Raw genomic sequence first — 19,556 nt, forward strand, 5'->3', positions numbered from 1 at the left:
AGTTGCATTGATGATAGGGGAAAATTCATATCAATATGAATAATACAAACCATTTATACTGGAATTTTAAGTTGCTGGCCTATGACTTTGTTTCTCAAAAAACAGTGGAAATATTTCTTACTTAGTTTATAAGGATTATGAAAGATTAAAAAACATGAGGGAAAAGTGTTTTCAGTGCTCTGAAATGACAACTGGTACTTGAGTACAGATATAGTTAAGTTTTTGTTTCTATATAGATACAGTAAATCTCTCTCTTTACAAGCTGAATTAGCTCCACTTTAGTCACTGTTAAGTAGCTGAAAGTTGCGTTTTATAACTCGGTGAGATGCAAGAGCATCTGCCAGAAACATGGTGAGGCATTGCACAACCCTCACCCGTTTCAAAGGGAGTATAGTGTTTTGGTGACTATGTTATTAACTACTTGTAACGCCACTTTCAGAGATTGTTTTTGTGGCTAGATAAGAGGGCTAGACACAGCATGTCACTGTGTTTGATGTGCATTAGAAAAGCTTCAAGTCTTTATTTGCTGTTTTTGTGATACCTGGAAATAAGTCAGTGGTGAAATGATAAGCAGCCATGGGGCTCCTACTATAGTCATAATGCTGATGTAACTATATATTGATTTTTAAGAGAACTACCTTGTTTTGCTCATGGCTGTGATGAACATTGCAATTCTTTTCCTTCATTACAGAAGGAAATTGTAATGTCATTGTTCACTGGGCTGAAGGTGGAGGTAAAATGTTCTATACTATATTAATTAAATAGCTTGAGATATGTATAGAAAAACTAAGTGGTTACATGTTTTTTACATCAGCCTGGCTACAGAGGCAGCTGAGCAGGTGACTGTGGGAGGGTTGCTCACCTTGTTTGCCCTTGGGCTGTGGGAGTTGGTATCAAGTGCTAAAGGAAGAGTGGCAGCCAGGCATGGTGACTGACTAATTCATAACTTCTTCCTCCCTAAGGAGGCAGAGCCTATGATTCAGGGAGTAGTTTGGTGAATTAAATCTTGAGCCTGCTGTGGAACTGCATGGCAAATCTGTGCTCTTTTCACTTTTATTTGTTATTTACCACCTGAACAAGGCTGTAAGGCTTAGGCAGCAATCTTGTCTGGAAGTAACCAGGTAAAATTTAGAATTTGACCTGTGTTTATGTTTGACTACACAAAAAACCCCACAATAGTAACAGAATCTCTAATGATAGCGGGGGGGGGGGGGGGGCTGGGGGAGGAAAAGGGTGGAAAGGAAAGCAGAGCCATCGTGTTCTTATTACCTATAGTATGGAAGGAAAACAAAACCGAAAACTTGTTCTTGCTTCCTCTGCCAGAATCTCCTCCTTTCATGCCTTACGCCTGTAATCTTGTCGTTGTGTGGCAGACCTCCACTGTACATGTATTTCTGTGCATGCTGCTCTGCTGTGTAGCAAGAGCAAAATATTATTATGTAGGTTCAGCTGTAAATCTTTCCTACTGTATCTTGTAGTGTCAGACTATTTGCTGTTAGGCATGCCAAAGGTATCCCTGCTGTCTTGTTTTCAAAGTGGTCTGACAATACTATTTCATTAGAAGCCAGGGGATATTTTGGGATTACGTGAGTACAGTGCCTAATTAGCCTTTCGTTTTTAAGCCTGGAAAATTTGATTCTGTTTTCTGTAGAAGTGTTTGCTATGTTACCTGCAGAGTATGGAGACTGAGGCAGCGGAGAGTCACCCACCGTTATCCCAGGCTGGCACAGTATTTCACAGTGTTACAGATGTGAAACCGTTCATGCGAGGAGCTAATAGCAGGGGCTTTGTGGCCCTTCAGAGCAGTGGGTCACTGATGTAGATATAGGAGCTGAGCTGGAGGGAATAGGAAGACAGCTGTGGGTTGCATGCTGGTTTGTGTGGCTCGTGTGCTTATTTGTGCACCAGGTTTACACTTCTGTGTGCAGTTTCAATAGATTCTAGTTCCTGTCCATGTGAACGTGCCTGGCCCCAAGCTGCATTACTGTTCCTTGTCCGTCTTAGCGGGACATCTTTCTTTGCTGCTGAACAGGATGAGAATGGAGACGGAGCCAGGGAGCTGAAGAACATGAAGTCAGATCGCATGAAAGTGCTACAGATGGATGTGTGCAGTGACCAGGAGGTGGCTCAGGCTGTGGATTTTGTGAAGAGGACCCTGAAGGAGCCAGACGAAGGTATGTGGGAATCTTTGTATTTCCAGCAGAGCTGGCTCTTTGCTTACAGAATCCCTCCTACAGAGCAGGCCATGCTCTTGGCCCTCTCTGCACCACCAAAAAGAGGGTTAACAAGCCTGGAGGCCTGTGATAGTGTGTGGCTGGCAGTCAGGCAGTGCTGTGAGGAGAATTGAGGAGAATTGTCTTGCTGTTGATGTGCCAGCCACATGGAAAGAGACCAAGACTGGCTGGACGATTAGGTTCTAACTCTACATCCTGTAAAAAGTGGTGAGTGGCAGCAAGCCCATAAGAGCCTGTGTTTTTCTCCTGGAGTGTCTGTGAAGGGCATAGGATGGCCGGAGCCTGATCCCCTCCTGGTGCTCCTGCTGCAGCCTGGCTCACACAGACCTTTCTGTAGCAACCCTGCTAGTAAAGAGGTGATGGGCCCTGGCTGCTTATTGCTGTCCCCTGTGCTGTGCTGGTACAACCTGTTTGTGTAACTGAGTGCTGAGCTGGAGCACAAAACTGACCTGCCCCCAAACCTGGATTATTCTTCAGCCAGGTCAATCCATGCTTTCAGTTTGCCATGCAACATCCCAGAGGTGATGTGAGGCAGGATCCAGGGTGGGCTTGGCATAGACCACCTTAACCCACATGCCACCCTAAGTGCAAGTCCAACTCATGGATCCTAAGGGCATGTGAAAGAAGATAGGAGTCTCTTCTGCATGCTTCTTTCCTTCTTGGCAGTGGTTTGACAGTGGGATGTGAGCTTACAGTTGGAGCCTGGTGTGACACCACCTAACCTCTTCCCATGTGGTGAGGTTGTGAGGCTTCTTGCCCTCTGTAGGTTTCTCTGCAGCCTCTGTGCAAGTAGCAAGCTGGACAGCTGTAGACCCAGGCTGAGGGTGGACTGAAGTTTCACATCTGTGGCTCCAGGACTTAAGGGTTGTGTGGCTGGAGGGTGGTTGCTCCTCTTGAAGCTTGGATGAGACCGTCATGGGCCTGTCTTTGTTCACAGCAAGTATAAAGCTAGTAAATAACAATAGCTCTAATCTTCATGCAAAGTACATGAGCACACCCTTCCTCCTAAAACAAGCATATGAAGTGTGACAGAGTTACGTACAAGCTCTGATCCCACACATGTTCTCTCTGCGTGATTTTTCTTCCTACATAATCGCCCAGCCCTCATCGCATTTCACAGCTTCTCAAGGCTTTCCTGAAGAGCCCAGCAACAGCAGTGGTGGCACAGAGCCATTTTCTACTGAGTGAAAGCTTGTAAGGGAGCAGTTCTGTTGCTTCTATAAATGCAGCAGTGTTTGCAAAACCGTGTGTGTAGCAGGGACAGAAAAGTCTTGCATCCTTGATCAGCAAGTTGGACTGGTTCCTCCTGCTCTTGAGCCTTATTCTGTAGTTGTTTGCTCCAGCACAGTGTGCAAAGGAGCAAAGGCTTCTTTTTAGGTCCATCAGTGTGACTGAGGTTGGGGCTTGTGATTAAATAGTACTCAGTAAATAAGTGCTGGAAAGTAGAGACTATTGAGACTGAGGAGCCTTGCACAGAGGTGCTTGTTGCACACTGAGTGTGGCTCCAGAGGAGCTAGTGCAGAACAGTTCTTGCACTGCACATTTATACCTCTTCTCCCTGTGCTGTGTACATAAGGCTGAACTCATTTCGATAGGAGTGCCCCTGTTTGTTTTCAGGCAGTTCCCACTGTACTGTTGACACTAAAGAAATAATAGTGATAAGGCTGTTCTCAATAAACACACCGCTGTCCAGCAAACAAACAGCACGTGACCAAGTACCTATCAGCACTTTGTTCTGTATGTAACTGACCTGATCAGTGAGCAATGAAATTCCAAGAATGAATGATTGTAAATAATGTGTTCATAAACATCCCTGAATCTAACCTCGTAACCCAAGAAATGGGAAGTTGTTGTAGAGAAATTTAGGATCAGGAATACTCTGTAGAGGTTAGTTTGGGACTGACAGTTTAAGTCTTTTGTGGTCTTTGGTAAATCCCTTCCAAATTTGCTCTGCATAGCTTCATGTTACTGGTGAAATTACACCATCAGATGCCCTGTTTCCTTGGTCCTTCTGCTGGCGATTAGAGCCACCTTTGCAGCAGCACAGGGGACCCCATTCAGGCTGAGATGCTGTGCTGGCTGCCAGTTGAGTGTGAATTTCAGAGTTATCTTGACTCATTAAAGCTGGCAGCTTCAGTAAGCACAGAAGTGACAGGCAGGGGATCTTGGGCAGAGGAGGAGTAGAACTACCTGACTGCAGCATTTAGAAACTTGAATTAATAAGAACAGAAGTAAGGATAGGTGAGCAAGATATTTTCTTGGCTTTTGCTGCAGGGCATGGTTTAGCCGTTATTCCAGTGGCCTGGTGGGGGTCGGGAAAGGGTTGTGCTGGAGGAGGATAGAGCTGCAGGCCAGTGAACTGGAGCAATGTTCACCACTGTCTGTCCAAGACAGGTGTGCAGGGCAAAAGGTGTGTTGGGATCACTGTGTGAGAGCTGTGAGATACGGGAATGGTGGCAGCTATAATAGGCAAATCCATTCTGGGACAGACCATGAGGGAATGGTTAATGAACTGTTATCACAGGGTAGGATGTGACCTTCTCTGGTCTGCTGTACATGGCTGGTCAACAGCCTTCAGGAAGGATGAACTTAGCTGGGAACGGGGCAGGGTTACTAGGGCTGGTGTGAGTAGAGAGCCAGTCTAGCAAGGGTGTGTTGGTGTTTTTAAACGCACCAGGAGTATAAATTCCATTGGTATTTATTGGGCAATGGTAGAATATTGCAATTTGCTTAGGGGGCTGTGTTTAGTACAATACATGGTCACTATCCAACCATGAATAAATATAGGTTGGAAATTATTACAAGACTGATACATCAGGGCAGGGAAGCTATGGAGCAGAGGGAGGGCAAACAGCCCAAAGAGTTTAGAGAAAGAGCTTGATAAGTTTTATCAACAGGGTGGCATGACGTGGGTGCTTTTGATAAGCAATGTCAGAGCTCCCTGGACGTGAATGCTTCTCCTTAGCCCCGTGTGTGTTCTTGGTGGTAAGAGGAAGGTAAGGGAGTTGAAAGGGGCCCCAACTCCAACTGGGTACTTACACAGCGAAAATAACCATGGCGGATGGCAGGACATCTAATGAGGAGCAACTCTGTTACCTTGTTCCAGCTCTTCTGTTTGTTCCTCCTGCAGTTTATGGCTGCATAGTCCTATGCTTCAACAAATTCACAAAGTATGGACTCAGTCCTACAAACGTTTGCCACTGGGACTCCTGCAGTAATTGCTTCAGAGGGTCAAGACCTCAGTGACGTGTAAGGGGCTCAGTGCAGAAGCTGTTGGTAAGCACAGTCAGTTTAATTTTGACAGGACTGCAGGCACAGAAGACGTTCATTTTTAAATTCTAGTAGTTTTAAAGGTTGTTTGTAAGTTTGCCATCTTCTGCTAGAGTTAGGATTGAGGGAAAAAAAATACCTGAACTAAAATACAGCAGCTGTTAACTGGGCCATGAACCTGCAGATCAATACCATGCACTCTCCAAAACAGGGAGTCAGAATTGTGAAGGGGATTTAGAACCCCAAGATAATAATTTTCCTTCCTTTTTTTTTTTTTTTTTTTTTTGAAATTGAGGGAAAGTCCAGCCCTCTCCAAGTTGCAAAAGCCATGATAAAGTCACTGAGTGAATACAAACCTGGGACCAACAGGAACCACAAAAAAGGGTCAGCCAGATCCAGCCATACAAAGCCTCAGGACAGCATTTGACCTTAGAGGAGACATTCAGGGAGGCAATGCTTGTGTGACCCCATCACTCTCCCTGGTGCTCCAAACAAGCCCCACTGGCTTCACTTCTGGTATACCAAGAGTGTATTTCATCTGCTTGCTGTGCTTTTCTCTACAACTTTTTCTACAAAAGCACTCAGTTCTTTGTCAAGGGGTTGGGTTACTTTGAACGAGGAAAGTTGCTTCTCTGCGACACTCTTCCTCATTCCACTCTTTAACCATGTGTTTGTTGGCAGGTCTGTGGGGCCTGGTGAACAATGCTGGCATCTCGACCTTTGGAGAGGTGGAATTTTCAAGTTTAGACAACTACAAGAAGGTGGCAGATATCAACCTATGGGGCACCGTGAGGGTGACGAAGGCTTTTCTGCCCCTCATTCGCAGAGCTAAAGGTACATGCTGGGCAGTGTAGCAAGTCTTGGAGCTTTTGCAGCACAGCAAAGAGATGTAGCTAAAAATCATGACTTGGACTGTGCTTCAAGGAATGCCTGTGCAGTTCAACGAGGGTGTCTGAGGCATGCAGAAAAACTAGGCAGCAGGGTTCAACATGCTGTATAAGCATTTGGTAGTACAGGCCACCCTTGGGGCAGTCCAGGCACCTGCACAGCAGGTGCTATCTTAAACATCCCAGGATATCAGAGACCTTTGTGCAGTGCTGCCAGATATGACCCAGGACTCCAGGCCACCTTTAGAAAAAGTGACCGGAGCCCAGACAAGATAATCCTGGCTTCCAGAGTCCACCAAGTACTTATGTTTGGATAACTGAATCTTCTCCCTTCATGTTATTCAATTCACAGATGATTGCAGAGTGGTAGTGGTGGAGTAAATGAGAGTCAATAACAGCCGTTTTAGGTATCTTACAAGACAACATTATTATCAAAAGTCTTTGTATTATATTAAAAATAAAAAAAGATATGTATTACCAGAACTCTGAAGAGCTTTCTTTAGCACGTGTGGGAGAATGTTGGCACAGCTGTGTGTTCTGTGAGGACAGAAAGGGGTTATATTGAGAAGATTGCTCAGATACCATTTCCAGAAAGCAGGTACCCACTAAACAAGCCCCATCTCACTACAAAAGGTAGCTTACCCATCAGGTTAGCAGGTGGTTCTTACAGTCCCTCCAAGCTGCACTTAGGTCTGGAATGAGAGAGCAGAGCCACCCACTTGTTTCTCAGCTAAAATTTCAAGCTGCAGAAGGGTGTCATGCTCCACGGCTGTGAAAATCCTCACTGTAAAAATAGCTGGTGAGATTTCAAGGACCTGTTTGTAAGTGCATCTGAAAACATAATTGCACACGTCTTGTCTTGGGGAAGGACCGAACCACCCACAGAGGAGTGACCACTGCTGTCACTGCCCCTAGGCAGTGCATGATCTAACACAAGCTGCCAGAGCTCTGCAATTGGGCTGGGCTGCTGGTGGGAGTTAGGACAATTGCTCTTCGCTGCCCCATAGGCCACAGCACACCAAGTCTCCTCCCTGTTTGTCCTAGGCATGTAGCACTGTAGGTGCTCCTGGCCAGCCAGCTGGGTGAGCAGGCTGTGCTGCTTATGCTGCAGGTTCAGAGAAACCTCTACTGGTTCTCTGCCATCCAGCTTAGGTCTAGAAGCATGTAGCTGTGTTAAGGCAGAGTGGATGCAGATGAGCTGTTGTGCTTACAGAAAGAACCAGAAAGCTTGTATGGCATCACGCTGTGTTTGTTGTGTGCTTTCCAACTCAAAACTGCTAGCTGGGAGCTTGAACGCTTCTCTAGCAAGAAGCAGGAGTGGGGCACACCGATGTGAGAGCGCACAGCTGGTCATCTCAGAAGATCTGGGTACTTTTCTACTTGGAAATGAGGAGAGGACTGTCTTGTATGATTTGTAAATCCTTTTTAATACAGAGGCAGGTATGTGTACCATCCATGAAGGAGGTCAGAGCAGGGGCTAGCCTTGCTTGGTCAGGATAGAAAGGCTCCTCGACAGGGGATTTGGGTGCCTCTTCAAGATTCAGATTTTACAAATCAACAAGGCACCTTTTTACTGGGATCTTCTGGCTGCTGCTTCTGTGGCCCATCATCTCTCCCTGCTCTTTTCTCTCTAGGCCGTGTGGTGAATATCACAAGCATGTTGGGACGGATGGCGAGTCCATCTCGCTCCTGCTATTGTGTTTCCAAGTTTGGGGTGGCAGCCTTCTCCGACTGCCTACGGCAGGAGATGTACCGCTGGGGTGTCAGAGTCATCCTCATTGAGCCCAGTAACTTCGTGGCAGCAACAGGCATCCTGACGGCAGACAGCATCGACAAACAAGCTGACGCACTGTGGAGAGGAGCCAGTGACACTGTGCAGGAGGACTATGGTAGGGAGTATTTCACTCGCCACGTGGCCCTGATGAAGTCCTTCATTAACAGTGGCCTGAAGGACATGTCTCTGGTCTTGAATGACATCACCGATGCACTCACTTCCCCAAGCCCAAACAACCGTTACAATCCCATGGAGACCTACTGGTGGGTGAGGCTGCAAGTCATGACTCACCTGCCCACTGCCATTGCCGACTGGCTTTACATCCCTGGAGCCACCCTGTAAATGGCTGTCCTTCAGGCATCCGTCCAGTGCTCGTATATATGCACAGGTTAGAGTTGACTTAGTCAGGGCTGTCTGCACCCATTGCTGATGCATCTCCCCTGTAGATGCATGTGCTTTCACTTTGGGTTATGGCTTCAAGTCTTGTATTGTGGGATGCTGAGAACAGCATGGCCTTTTTCTTCTTTTGTTTTTCAAATTCTTGCTCTTTGTATTCCCTGCTGTCCTGATTAAAGTTAAAAGGTGTTTTCCTTTTAACTGTGGAGGAGGCAGAGGAAGGTTAACATAATGGGTCAGATATGTGGCTAGTGTAATTAGGTCAGCAGAGTTCCCCCAGTGATAAATTTGGCTCATTAATGGTCTCTTGCTTTTCCTTACAAGGACAGGCTGCTAATAGCAGAGCAAAGCTGTTGCTATGAGATGTCTTGAGGGGAGAAACTAAAATGGGAAACAAAAGCAGAGTTTTCCATTTGATTGAAAAATGGGTCAGTCGCAGCCTTCCATTGTTTTCATGATACTGCTAGGAAGCTCTGCTGTGCTGTGACTCTCTGCTCCTTTCAGGAGAACACCAACACTGCCTCTAAACAGCCTCATTACCTAGCTCGGGGGCTCAGATCCCTGCAAAGAAGCGTTCTTCTCTCCCAGCTCTGTGGCCGGGAGGTGCCAGAGCCAGCAACTGTGGAAAGGCTGGGCAGGGAAAAGCCCTTCTAATAATGAGTGAGGTCTGAGTCTTCCCTCAGTTGGTCCCTGTGGATGCTGGGACTTGTAGCCTCTCCACCCACTGCTAATGAGTTTTGTGGGACAGTTGAATCTGATGTAGCAAACAAATTTGGCTCCTCTGACTGCTACCTTAGGCACTGGTGCCTGAACTACTCAGCTGTGGTACAGACACTGTCCAGCTGTCCCCCTGTTTCCCTCATGTCACTGCCCCATGCTAGGCTCCCTCTTGCAGGTGAGGGAGCTGCTTTTGCTTTCCCAAATCAGTTTTTTGGTTTCATCTTCTCCACACTTGAATGGTGATGGGGCACTGTGCAGCCAATGTGGCCTGACTATGAGCTCTGGAAGGGTGCTTTAAGTGATGTGTTTCTTTTCTTTTTAATATTGCACAATGAAATTTCCATGTCACACGTGATTGACTCCTCAGAGAATCTCCTGATGACTGGTATGAGCTACTTTTGCACAGTATCCCCATGGGTCTTTCCTGTTGGCCGTATACAGGGATTTCAGTCATTTTTCCAAGTGCTGGTACTGCCTGGCTTCATGCCCTGTTCCCTCTGTCCCAGTGGTGACCACTCGCAAAGCAGCCAGTGGGCTGTGGGTGCTGCTGGCCAGGCTGGGACCCTATTGTCTTGCTCTAGGGACCAGCTTTCCCTTTCACTGCTAAACTTTGTTCTGTTTTGTCCTATGTGAGATTCAGTGGCTATGAAAAGAGCTTAATGTTTGCTCTTTCCTCATCTGTCTCTGCTAGCTCTGACTTGGAAATGATGCCTTAAACTTTTTATATGCCACTGGCTGTAGATGCTTGGAGTCTGCATGCAGCTGTGAATGCTGTGATGCCTGAGGAGCAAAGCAGGCTTCCCTTGGAGATGCTGTGAAGGTAGATTGTATTACAAGTAACAACTATTGGAACTGCTGGCTGTGCAGTTCTTTTCTATTCCAGATCATCGTCACATGGAGATTGCCTGGGATCCAGGACCCAGAACAATCCCACTGAACTGCAGCTTAAGCAGTATTGTAATCACTTCTGCCCCCTGCACTGTGAAATGTGAGTAATGTTAAGTAGCACTGATTTGCACAGAGAGAAAAATAAACTGTGACATTTGTAAAGCACATGTCTGTGTCTCCAGTGCTCATTTCTACATTGGTTTTCCCATCCCCTTTGAATCTGAGGTTGGGCTCAGTAATTAAGGAGGTAGCAGTGGTTCAGCCGGTAGTGGGACTGTGGAGGATCAGTGAGAACTGCCTGGAGCAGAATGGGCAGCATGACCCATTTCATCAGCAGAAGACAGCTAGAGAAGCCTCTCTGAAAACATGCACACCGTTAGTATTTGTGTTTTATGTGGTTTCCCTCAAATGACACTGTTGAGAGAGTGATGCTGTGCGTTGTTCATTGCCTCAGTGCTCTGCATGTAACTAATCCAAATGCCACAGCTGCCTGGTAATAAGGATCAGCTCTTCTCACAGGCAGAACACAGGCTTTCAAGCCAAGAAGTGTCTAAGGCCATGCAAGGACCTCATGGCCAAGTCGGGGTTAGGATTTCACAGCATGTGAGCCCCAGTCTCCTCATCTGACCCCTGAGAAGTGCTCAGGTGGGCTCTCAGTGCCTGATCTGGTTTCTGCCTAGGTGGGGAGCTCTGGATGGATGTCTGGGAGCGAGAAGAGCAGAGTGCTGGTGTGGGAAGAGCAACTATCAAGTGTTTCCGTATGGTGCAGATGATCATGTGAACTCTGAGCCAGCGGAGCAAAGCCAAGATGACCAAGCAGGTCCCTTTCCCATCCTGAGCTTCTAGTTGCCATTCAGTGTCTGGTGAAAACTTGGTTCTGAAGTCTGTTCCCTGAGGCAGTCAGACCCTTGTTTCACACGACAGTGTTGCATTAATGCAGGAATTGAGGGCAGATTGTTGTCTTGCTGGTAACAGAAGGAAGAAAACTCAGTTCCATTTGACAGTGACCTTCAAAGCCAGAAGACGGAGGAGACAGAAAGAAGTTCAGTGAAATCCCCTGGAAGTCCATGCTCATTGGTGCTGTGGTATCCTATGAGGAGTTAGGCTACCAAAGGGGGCTGTGGCTTTTTTCAAGGCCAACTGCTGAGGCCATGGCAGCGTTCTACCTTTTTCTGCATGTTTCTCACAATGCTTTGGAAGGAAGACAGTGATGGTACAGCTCCTTGGTGTACCCTTTAGCCTTTGTAAAGTGTTTCAGTTTTCCCTTTCAGATCAGCATGGTTCTCTACAATGACACTGGGAACCAAGAGGTGGTCCTCTGCATGTCATGTTTTCTCTGGTTCAGCTTAACACAGCAAGGGGCCTCCTGGGGTCTCCCAAGCAAGCACTGTGAGTCAGGATACTCCAGATCACTTCAGGTTCTTTCTGTCTTGACCAAAAACCAAGTCCTGAACCAGTGGCAAGTCCCAGTGTGTGTCCCAGACCTCATGGCACCTGTGGTTTCTGGTTTAGCCCCAACATGAAACCTCCCACTAGCAGCAAAGGGAGAGTTTAGAAGACAAAAAGGGTTTTGCGGGTGAATTGAATAAAAATCATCTCTAAAAGCCAAGAGAAACCAGAAGTCTCTTCTGAATGGCAAGAGCTGCAGAGGAAGTGGTTCATTTCAGGCAGAGGCAAGCCACAAGTTGCTATGGAGACCCCTCATTGATAGTCCTGTATGTGTTTATCTCTACAATGAGCTACACAGAGGATGGGAATGTATGCTTCTTCCTCTGTGCTTCAAGTCTTTACCGCTGTCATGAGTGGCTGACATCCCAGGTTTGCTGTTCCGATGTGGCTGAAGATCTCAAACAGTTGCAGAGCTGGCCAGGAGGTGTGCTGTACCAAATGTGAGCTGTGTAGTGCTACTGGGAAGTATGCTCAACACTGCTGGGCTGATGGGGCAAGACTTAGCGTTTGGAGGAATGTTTGTAGGCAGTGGGATGTGATTTCTCTTAGATAATGTTGACCCTCAGGATATTTCCGTGTGCCACGTTCCTCCCAAGCAGTGGCCCTGTAGGTTCTGTCTGGTTACTGAGCCCTTGCGAAAAAAAAGACCACGCAAGGCATGCTGGAGCATTAGCAAAGTGGCTGCTCTCCTCTGCCTCGTGAGCCCAAGCTAATGGATACTCCCGTTTCTGGCCAGATGATGCATATGACTGACTCGTGGCATGTTGGCACTGTCTGCTGGGTAACATGTTGCTTTGACAACTGGGATGGAGTCAGTAGGTGTTAGGGGAAAGTTTAGAATTTGAGAAGTACTTCTTGCATGTCTGGCTTTGAACATGTAGCTGAGGAACTGCCTACTGCCAGAAATGTTATTGGGCAAAGGAGGCCAGTGATGGCAGTGCTCTCACACGCAGCGATAGCCCTGAAAACGGGATGGGAGATTATGCAGGGCAGCTCTCCTCTGCCCTGGGTCAAGGCCTTACTTCTGCTTCCCTGGTGGCACTTTCCCTGCTCCCAAAGGTCTCCAAAGTGTTAAACATGTCAAACGAAGATCAGGAAGCTGTGCTAAAGATCTCTACAACAGCCACAACAGGTCAGAAAGGCTGCTGAGGTCTTGCCTTGCGCAGAGAGATGCTGGTCCAGCGGCTCTGCCAGCAGCCAGGGCAGAATGTGGGAGCAGGACGCCTTTTTGCTGCTTCTGCAGGGAGTTCTGCTCGTCGGCACCCAGCTCTGCAACAGTGCCACCCAGCGCACCCTGAAATAGGAGTCTTGCTTAGCATTTTAGAAACTTTAAGACCTAGGGAAACCCAGGATGGGTTTATCTTTCTAGCTTGGAGACCTCCCCCCCCCCCCCCAACGTCATGGTGCTGTGTAAATAGCAACGGCAGCACCTGTCCTTCTGGCTGGGGTTTTGAAACATGAGTTTTCAGCTTATCGTGCAACCACAATGCTGAGAAATGTCTTAGAAACAAACCAAAACTGATACCAGCAGGTTTCTCAGCCAGCAGCCTAAGCCCTGGGGATTGGAGAGATGCTACAAATAGCATAAGAATTTGTAAGGGAGCCAGCTCCACCTCCAGGGCCTGATCTGGAGCCAGATACAGTTAATTCATTCTCAGCTGCACTGGAAGGGCCACAGGGATGCTACTGATATAGCCGTATCATCCTCTTCCCTGGCACTCTTTGAGGAAGGGAGCAGACCTGTGTCTTCACCTCAAAACAGTGATGTGAAATAATACTTTTGCCCTGACAGAAGCTTATCAGGAGGCACAAAGCAACCATGTGCGCAGGTCTCCTGCAGCATGCAGTGCCTTCGCTTGTGGTGTCTCGACAGTGAAGCAGCTCTTCAGAGCACTCGGCAGGGTGTAAGGAGAGGTGTGCCCTGACCTGACGAGCTGTGCTGTGAGCACAACTCCTGCTCCAGGCATGTGGGCAGCGGGGCTGGCTGGCAGCATCAGCTTGCTGGTGCAGAAGGCAGCTCCGGGCACAGTGCTTGGCTGAGTCAGTGTTCAGGTGCAGTTATCACTCACAGGGTGCAGTGAACATGCAGTAATTCGCTTCCCTCAGGGTGGTTTAATTTGGTTCCCTGAGGGTGGTTTGCCTCACAGCGCTTTTTGCCAACAGAGCAGTAATGGCGTGGGTCTCTGCCTGCCCCCTTGCCTATGCATGTGCCGTATTGCTTTCTTCTGCCCTTAACAGAGAAGCTGTTTGTGTTTTGGTCCCATAGGTAGGGTCAAGGAGGGATTTTTCTGGTCTCTTCTGATAAAGCACATCATTATCAGGCTATCCTTAATGAAGGAACCCCTCCCATCAGGCAGCTTTGAGCCCCAAGGAACTGACCTGGAGAAAGAGTCTGAAGTTTCCTGGCTTTTCAGAAAAATATGTGTATTTTTAAGAGTGAGGGCTCCTAAGGCTCAATCGTACTGCTATGCCATTACCATCTTTGCAGTTTCATAGCCTTTGCATCATGAAATTGGCCCCAATATAATGAGTTTTATGGGTTTGCTTTGAAGAGCACATGGTGACATTTGGTCTGCCTCCCAGTTCCTCACTCTTGCCTTCCCCTGCGCCTGCCTGTTCCTAGCCAGCATGGCACAAGGTTGTCCACCACCCGAGCATGGCCCCTTGTATGAAAGCTCTTTCTTGTACAGGACCTGGCAGATGATGTTGTGAAGAGCAGTGAAGCTTCCCGGTCTTTGCCAGCTCCAGTGCACTGACGGAGCACCTCTGGTCACCTGAAAGTGTAGCAGATCTTCCTTCACTGTGTTTGCCAGGACATCAATAGTGGTAGAAACAGGTAAAATGAAAGAAAGGATTTCTGCTTTCATTGTAGAGAGGGCATTTGGCAGAGTAACCAGGTAACAGCTGGTCTGTTTTAATGGTATGATGGAAAGACTTCTGCCTAGGACCGAGATCCAGCACTTCTGGTCCTGGCACTGCCACTGGCTCGCTAAGTGTCCTGAACAAATCACTCTGCCCACACTGGGCTCCCTCACCATCCCAGCCATCTTTGCTATCACTCTGCCCATGCTGGAAAGTGGAAAACCAAAAAGTATACATTGCAATGCAATGCAGTGCTGTTTGACCCATTTTGTGGTTCTAACTGATGCCAGAACAGATGTTATCCCCCTTTCCATAGGCTGAATTACTTTTTGTGGCAGAATAAAAAATGTGGTGTCTCCAGTCTTCTGCATGAAAGCTGCTACAAGTGGTTCATAAAGTCCTCTGAACTTTAATAGCTTCAGGGGGGAAGGTGCCAGGGTTGTGAGGGCAGACATTAACACTGTTATGCTGCTTTTAAATGGGCACCAAGGTTAACCATCACCCCACAGGCACCTTGCCCAGGGACCTTGAACCACAGTTTGGGGGAAAGCTCTACTTCATCTTTTGCTGCATAACTCCAGGGCCTCCTTGCCAGAGCGATCGTGCTCCCAGGGGTGCTGGTGGTACCTGTCACCTTGTGGGGTCAAGTGCTATGGGAGAAGTCGTTTTCCTGGTGGGACTTTAACCAGGGTTACCATGACAATCAGTCAGCAGGCTGCCAGCACCTCGTGTCCTTGCATCTCCTTGCTGGTTTCTGCCTGCTCAGGGGTGTTGAAGCATTCAGGCCACAGCAAAGCACCTTCCCTTCCCAACTCTAATGAGATGCAACTTTTGCTCCAGGGAGCATGACTAACGAGGGAGCCGAGAGGGAATGCACCCTGATAAGGCCCCTCGGCTCCATCACCTACTGCAGGGAGGGATGTGGCAGTCCCTGCGTCCCACTGGAGACATCCAGTGGGTGTCTGGAGTATGGCTACGGGGCTTCTCTTCCTATAGAAAGCAGTGTAAGAGTGCTCGCACAGGTACTTATCCTGGCAGCCCTCCAGAGAAGAAGATGGGGATAAAGTGCTCCAATACAGCCAAGGTGCGCTTTGATAATGGGAAAGTGCCTGCAGAAAATCTGCCTGGGGACTTGGGAAAGGCTTCGAGGTGGCAGTGGCCATCTTTAAAGAGGATGAGATAGTGTGGTGGCTTGGCTCTGTGGCATGAGGTGGCTTAGAGGAGGTGCAGGCTGGAGTCATCCGGTGGGTGCAGTGGTCTGTCCATCCCAACAAGGGACTCAGCACTGGTGTGGGGATAGTCCCGATGCTTTTGCGAGGAGCTGCTGCCACACCAGCTGCACACGCAGAAAGCACCTCTCCTCCCTGTCTTCCTCACATACTCTCAGCCCCCACACTAAGTCCCAACCTCATCCCCTCCCTGCGCTTACTCTTCTGCTGCGCGCTTTTATCGACAAGCAAGTCCCTAAGACTGTATCCCCAAGAGCACATCTGGACCTTCTTTTTGCACCACTGGCACTTTTTCCACCCCCGAGCCACATGTGAGCTGCCTGGTTCCCTCAAGCTTTAGGGCCACCCGTACCAGGCGGCCCCTGCCCACCAGCAGCACCATCAGGAGCAGGAGCCCCCAGCTCACTGCGGGCAGCCACGGCACTTAGTACAGCCGGGTCCGGCTCCTGGTGCAGGCAGCTCTCCCTGCCTGCGGGAAGGGGCCAGGGGCCGGCTTCCAGCTCTGCGCGTGCATGGACGCTTACCAACTCAAAATCAGTCCCAGGTTGATCCGTTGCATCCCAAGGAAATTCCTACACTCCTGTACATCTGTCCTGGTGTGAGAAGCTTTTGCTCTATTCCGTGGGCAACAACCATTTTGCAAGAATAATTATGTCTGGGAATGCAAGGAATGACATCTCTTGTCAGAAAAATTCAAGATAATTGGATAACACATCCGTTGTCTCACCCTACCCCACAGTGTCTCTTTACACTGAAATACATGCCTGGTCAGTATCCCTGGGGTGCAGCACAGATAAAAGCATTTTTAACACTGTCTAAACTAATCTTTCCTAAAATCTCCCAACTTGTTTGAATGAGACTCACTATGAATGATATATCTGTGCTGTTTCAGACTGTAACTATGTATTGAATCAAGGTCAGGGCATTGACTGCTGAATTATGTTATTTATTTTCTGTATAACGTAAACTCCAGCCTACCTAACACTTAGGCCTGTGTTTCAATGCAAGGCATGTGTACTTGGGCTCAGTGCAGCTATTCATGGGCAAAGCCAAACACATATGCCAGTGTCTTTACGCTTTGCAGCCTGTGCGGAGGGATGTAACTTGCTCTTTCAGAAAGGGGATTCTTAAAATTCTCCTCTGACCTGTGGTGTCAGATTGGGGGGCTCAGAGAGGGGGGTTGGAAACGCTGTGCTGGCCAGTGGAGAAGTCCATCAGGGCCCAAGTGCCACCCTCAGGTCTTCCTGGTGCATATATAAAGCATACACAAAACAGCCTTGAGGCTTAGGAATGGGGGATATCTGAGGGTCTGAGGCCACCCTCTAACTCCGTGCATGATTCCTGCACTCTCGGTATCTGATGCAAATTGCTGACTTGAAGACGGCTCCGAAGTGCTCCTGCAGCTCCACGTCCCTGCTGAAGGGCTCCTTGCTTGGCTGGCAGGATGGCATAATCTGCAGGAGATTTCTTAATGCAATAGAGTCTGTTCTCTCTTTCCATGAGCAGAGCTGCAGTTACCTGCTCATTACAAATCTATGTCGCAAGGAAGATGTAGGTTGTATATGGGTCATAGAAAATATAATTGTGTAATGGCATTAATGCATTCCTGAGCTAAGGTGCTGAAATAAGGTTTAGCTGCAAAACAATAGGGCTGTGGGCTTTAAATAGCCTTACTCAGGCATCGCTTGGACAGAGCTGGCAATACTATGAACAGATCACTGTGCCTTCTCTGGGAGACCAGAAAGTCCCTTTGCAGAAGGCACTCTTAAGTACATTTAATGACATTTTTTAAAGCATTTAAAATATCTTTCAGTATGCTGGGGGCTGCTGAAGGAGTCCAGAGAAAAGGATCATGAATCCACGGGGGAATGTGGGAGCCATTCTCCAAGAAGCGGGACGCAGAGCATGGCAGCAAGCACCGGGGTGCCTGTTTAGGCTCGGCTCAGCGGGGTGCAGATGCACCCGTGCGAGGGGGGAGCAGCAGCCTGAGCCGAGCCCCTGGCAGCAGGGCGCTTCCACCTGAGGAGGCACCCACGGGAGTCTGGTATCAGACCGCGGGATCTGCTCCTGCACCCACTGGAGAAGTCCTGCTCTGCCCCCTTCTGCTGTGCGCTTCCTCGCTCCTCTTGGTGAGAATGAAATCTGGCTGCACACCTGCCCTGCCTGCTACCTAGCATATGCTGTAATAACCCGGCAGCAAAATGCAACAACAAAAAATTTTTTACTTTATTTAACAGGATAAGGCTGACCCTGGTGCAGGGCATTCCTGGAACATACTGAAAAGCCAGGATTAAGTGCGCTGCTTGAACTCTGGTTTTTATGGTGAGCACATCCACAGGGGTCAGATGCCTCCAGGCCAAAGCTTTATCACAGGTCCAGCTCTGCAATGTAGTTCTGTCTGCAGAGGCTTGCCCGCTGTCTCTTTTGTACCTCCTTGTCCTTGTTTTTCTTTGGTCTGTTTTGGTTTTTTTACTTTCAGAAAAGTAGGGATCCCTCTGGCTCCTCTCTCCAGGGACTTGGTCGGGGAGTCCTCCTCGGAGCCCAGCCAGAGCTGCTGCTGGTCCTGCACAACAGGGTTTGCCCCTTAAATAATAATATCTTTTTTAGTTCTCCAACTTCTTAAATCTCTCTCTTTGGTTTCTTGTGTTTTGAATACATAATTGGATAATTTCCAGGGTGGAGAGCTACTCACTAGTTGTATATACATGAATCACAACATCTTTCATGCACTTGCCTTGGACTGAGTTCCCATACCCCAGAGGCCAGTTCATGCTTCCAGAGTCTGTTTACTTCCTTTGGTGCCATAACTGTAATTTGAAATTTTACACCATTTTGCATGAACAGATTTCAAAGCACTTTCTTGCCACTCCTAGAAACAGAGGAAAATTCCCACCTGCCTTCCCTTTCTCTGTCTTATCTCCTGCAAGTTCATTTTTGTTTCTGTATACATGTGGCAACCTGTCCGGCCAGCCCAAACCCCATTTCCTGTAGAGTACTGAGAAAAACAACAGAAATGAACTTGCAGGAGAAAAGAGAGAGAAAGGAGGGAAGGCACGTCCTGAGGCAGGAAGAGCTGTCCATGCAAAAAATGGTGTCTCCGTGGTGGCAGTCTCAGGACCCCCAGGATATCCTACGTTCCGGGATATGATGCCCTGACACCCCAGGTCCCACAGAGAGGCTCCAGCACTGGGGCTTCAAAGGCAGCAGGCCTGAAGACAACATCTGTTCATGCAAAATGGTGCAAAACAGCCACGACAGTGGCAGCTCTCCAGCCCCCATGCGGTTAGGTTGCTCAGTCACCATCTGGAGATGAAACCTTCCTCACAGGGACAGGCATGGAGCCCTGGGCTGCTGACTCCCAGGGCTGGAGCTGGTGGTGTTCCATAATCAAAGGCTATGTCCAGAACTTCTGGTCCCTCCAGTGCCTCCGCTGGAGGCTTTTCCTGCTGGTAAGAGCTTGGGCAGCTTCTTGGCTGTTCTAAGTAATGTCAAGGATCTCATCACAGGGTTGAGAGGACAATGTCACTCTGGCTGCTCTCCCATCTCATGGCAGGTGGAAAGCTGCTGGGGGCTTCTCTGCAGCTGCTGAAATCCCAGCTGGGGACACAGCGTGGTAAGACAGCTTTTCCCCAGGGAGCCAGGTCCCCACCAGGCCTGGCCACCTAAAGCTTCTCTGTTACATAGGACCTGATTTCAGGGTGGCCTGGGGTGTGCAATGGGACAATCTCACTTCTGCACTAAGCCAGGTTGGCTGCAGGTAGAACTTCACGGGTGGTGTGGCACTGCCCTGTCCCAGCCTTCAGCTGGCAGGATTTTATCTGCAGCTCCAACTTATTCTAACAAGGGG

At 48.4% G+C, this 19,556-nt stretch overlaps 2 protein-coding genes across 7 annotated transcripts in view; both read left to right on the forward strand.

Moving 5' to 3' along the window:
- The window catches only part of LOC126039301 (D-beta-hydroxybutyrate dehydrogenase, mitochondrial-like), a 19,191-nt gene extending 8,857 nt beyond the window's left edge, over positions 1 to 10,334 (forward strand). For 2 of the 4 annotated variants that reach the window (XM_049802281.1, XM_049802283.1), the window contains 3 exons: positions 2,033 to 2,174; positions 6,186 to 6,338; positions 8,026 to 10,334. In XM_049802281.1, coding sequence (XP_049658238.1) covers positions 2,033 to 2,174; positions 6,186 to 6,338; positions 8,026 to 8,507 — 777 coding nt within the window. In that variant the 3' untranslated portion in view covers positions 8,508 to 10,334. The remainder of the gene's footprint in view (positions 1 to 2,032; positions 2,175 to 6,185; positions 6,339 to 8,025) is intronic. The other 2 variants (XM_049802282.1, XM_049802284.1) reach the window with 2 other exon arrangements.
- The window catches only part of APOD (apolipoprotein D), a 20,410-nt gene continuing 9,311 nt past the window's right edge, over positions 8,458 to 19,556 (forward strand). The window contains exons 1-2 of one of the 3 annotated variants that reach the window (XM_049802285.1): positions 8,458 to 8,553; positions 10,165 to 10,269. In XM_049802285.1, the coding sequence (XP_049658242.1) occupies positions 8,546 to 8,553; positions 10,165 to 10,269 (113 nt within the window). In that variant the 5' untranslated portion in view covers positions 8,458 to 8,545. Of the gene's footprint in view, positions 8,554 to 10,164; positions 10,270 to 14,332; positions 14,455 to 17,750; positions 17,839 to 17,946; positions 18,032 to 19,556 lie in introns of those variants that run through there. The other 2 variants (XM_049802289.1, XM_049802287.1) reach the window with 2 other exon arrangements.

This window comes from Accipiter gentilis, chromosome 6 (genome assembly GCF_929443795.1).
Source record: "Accipiter gentilis chromosome 6, bAccGen1.1, whole genome shotgun sequence".
NCBI lineage: Eukaryota > Metazoa > Chordata > Aves > Accipitriformes > Accipitridae > Astur > Astur gentilis.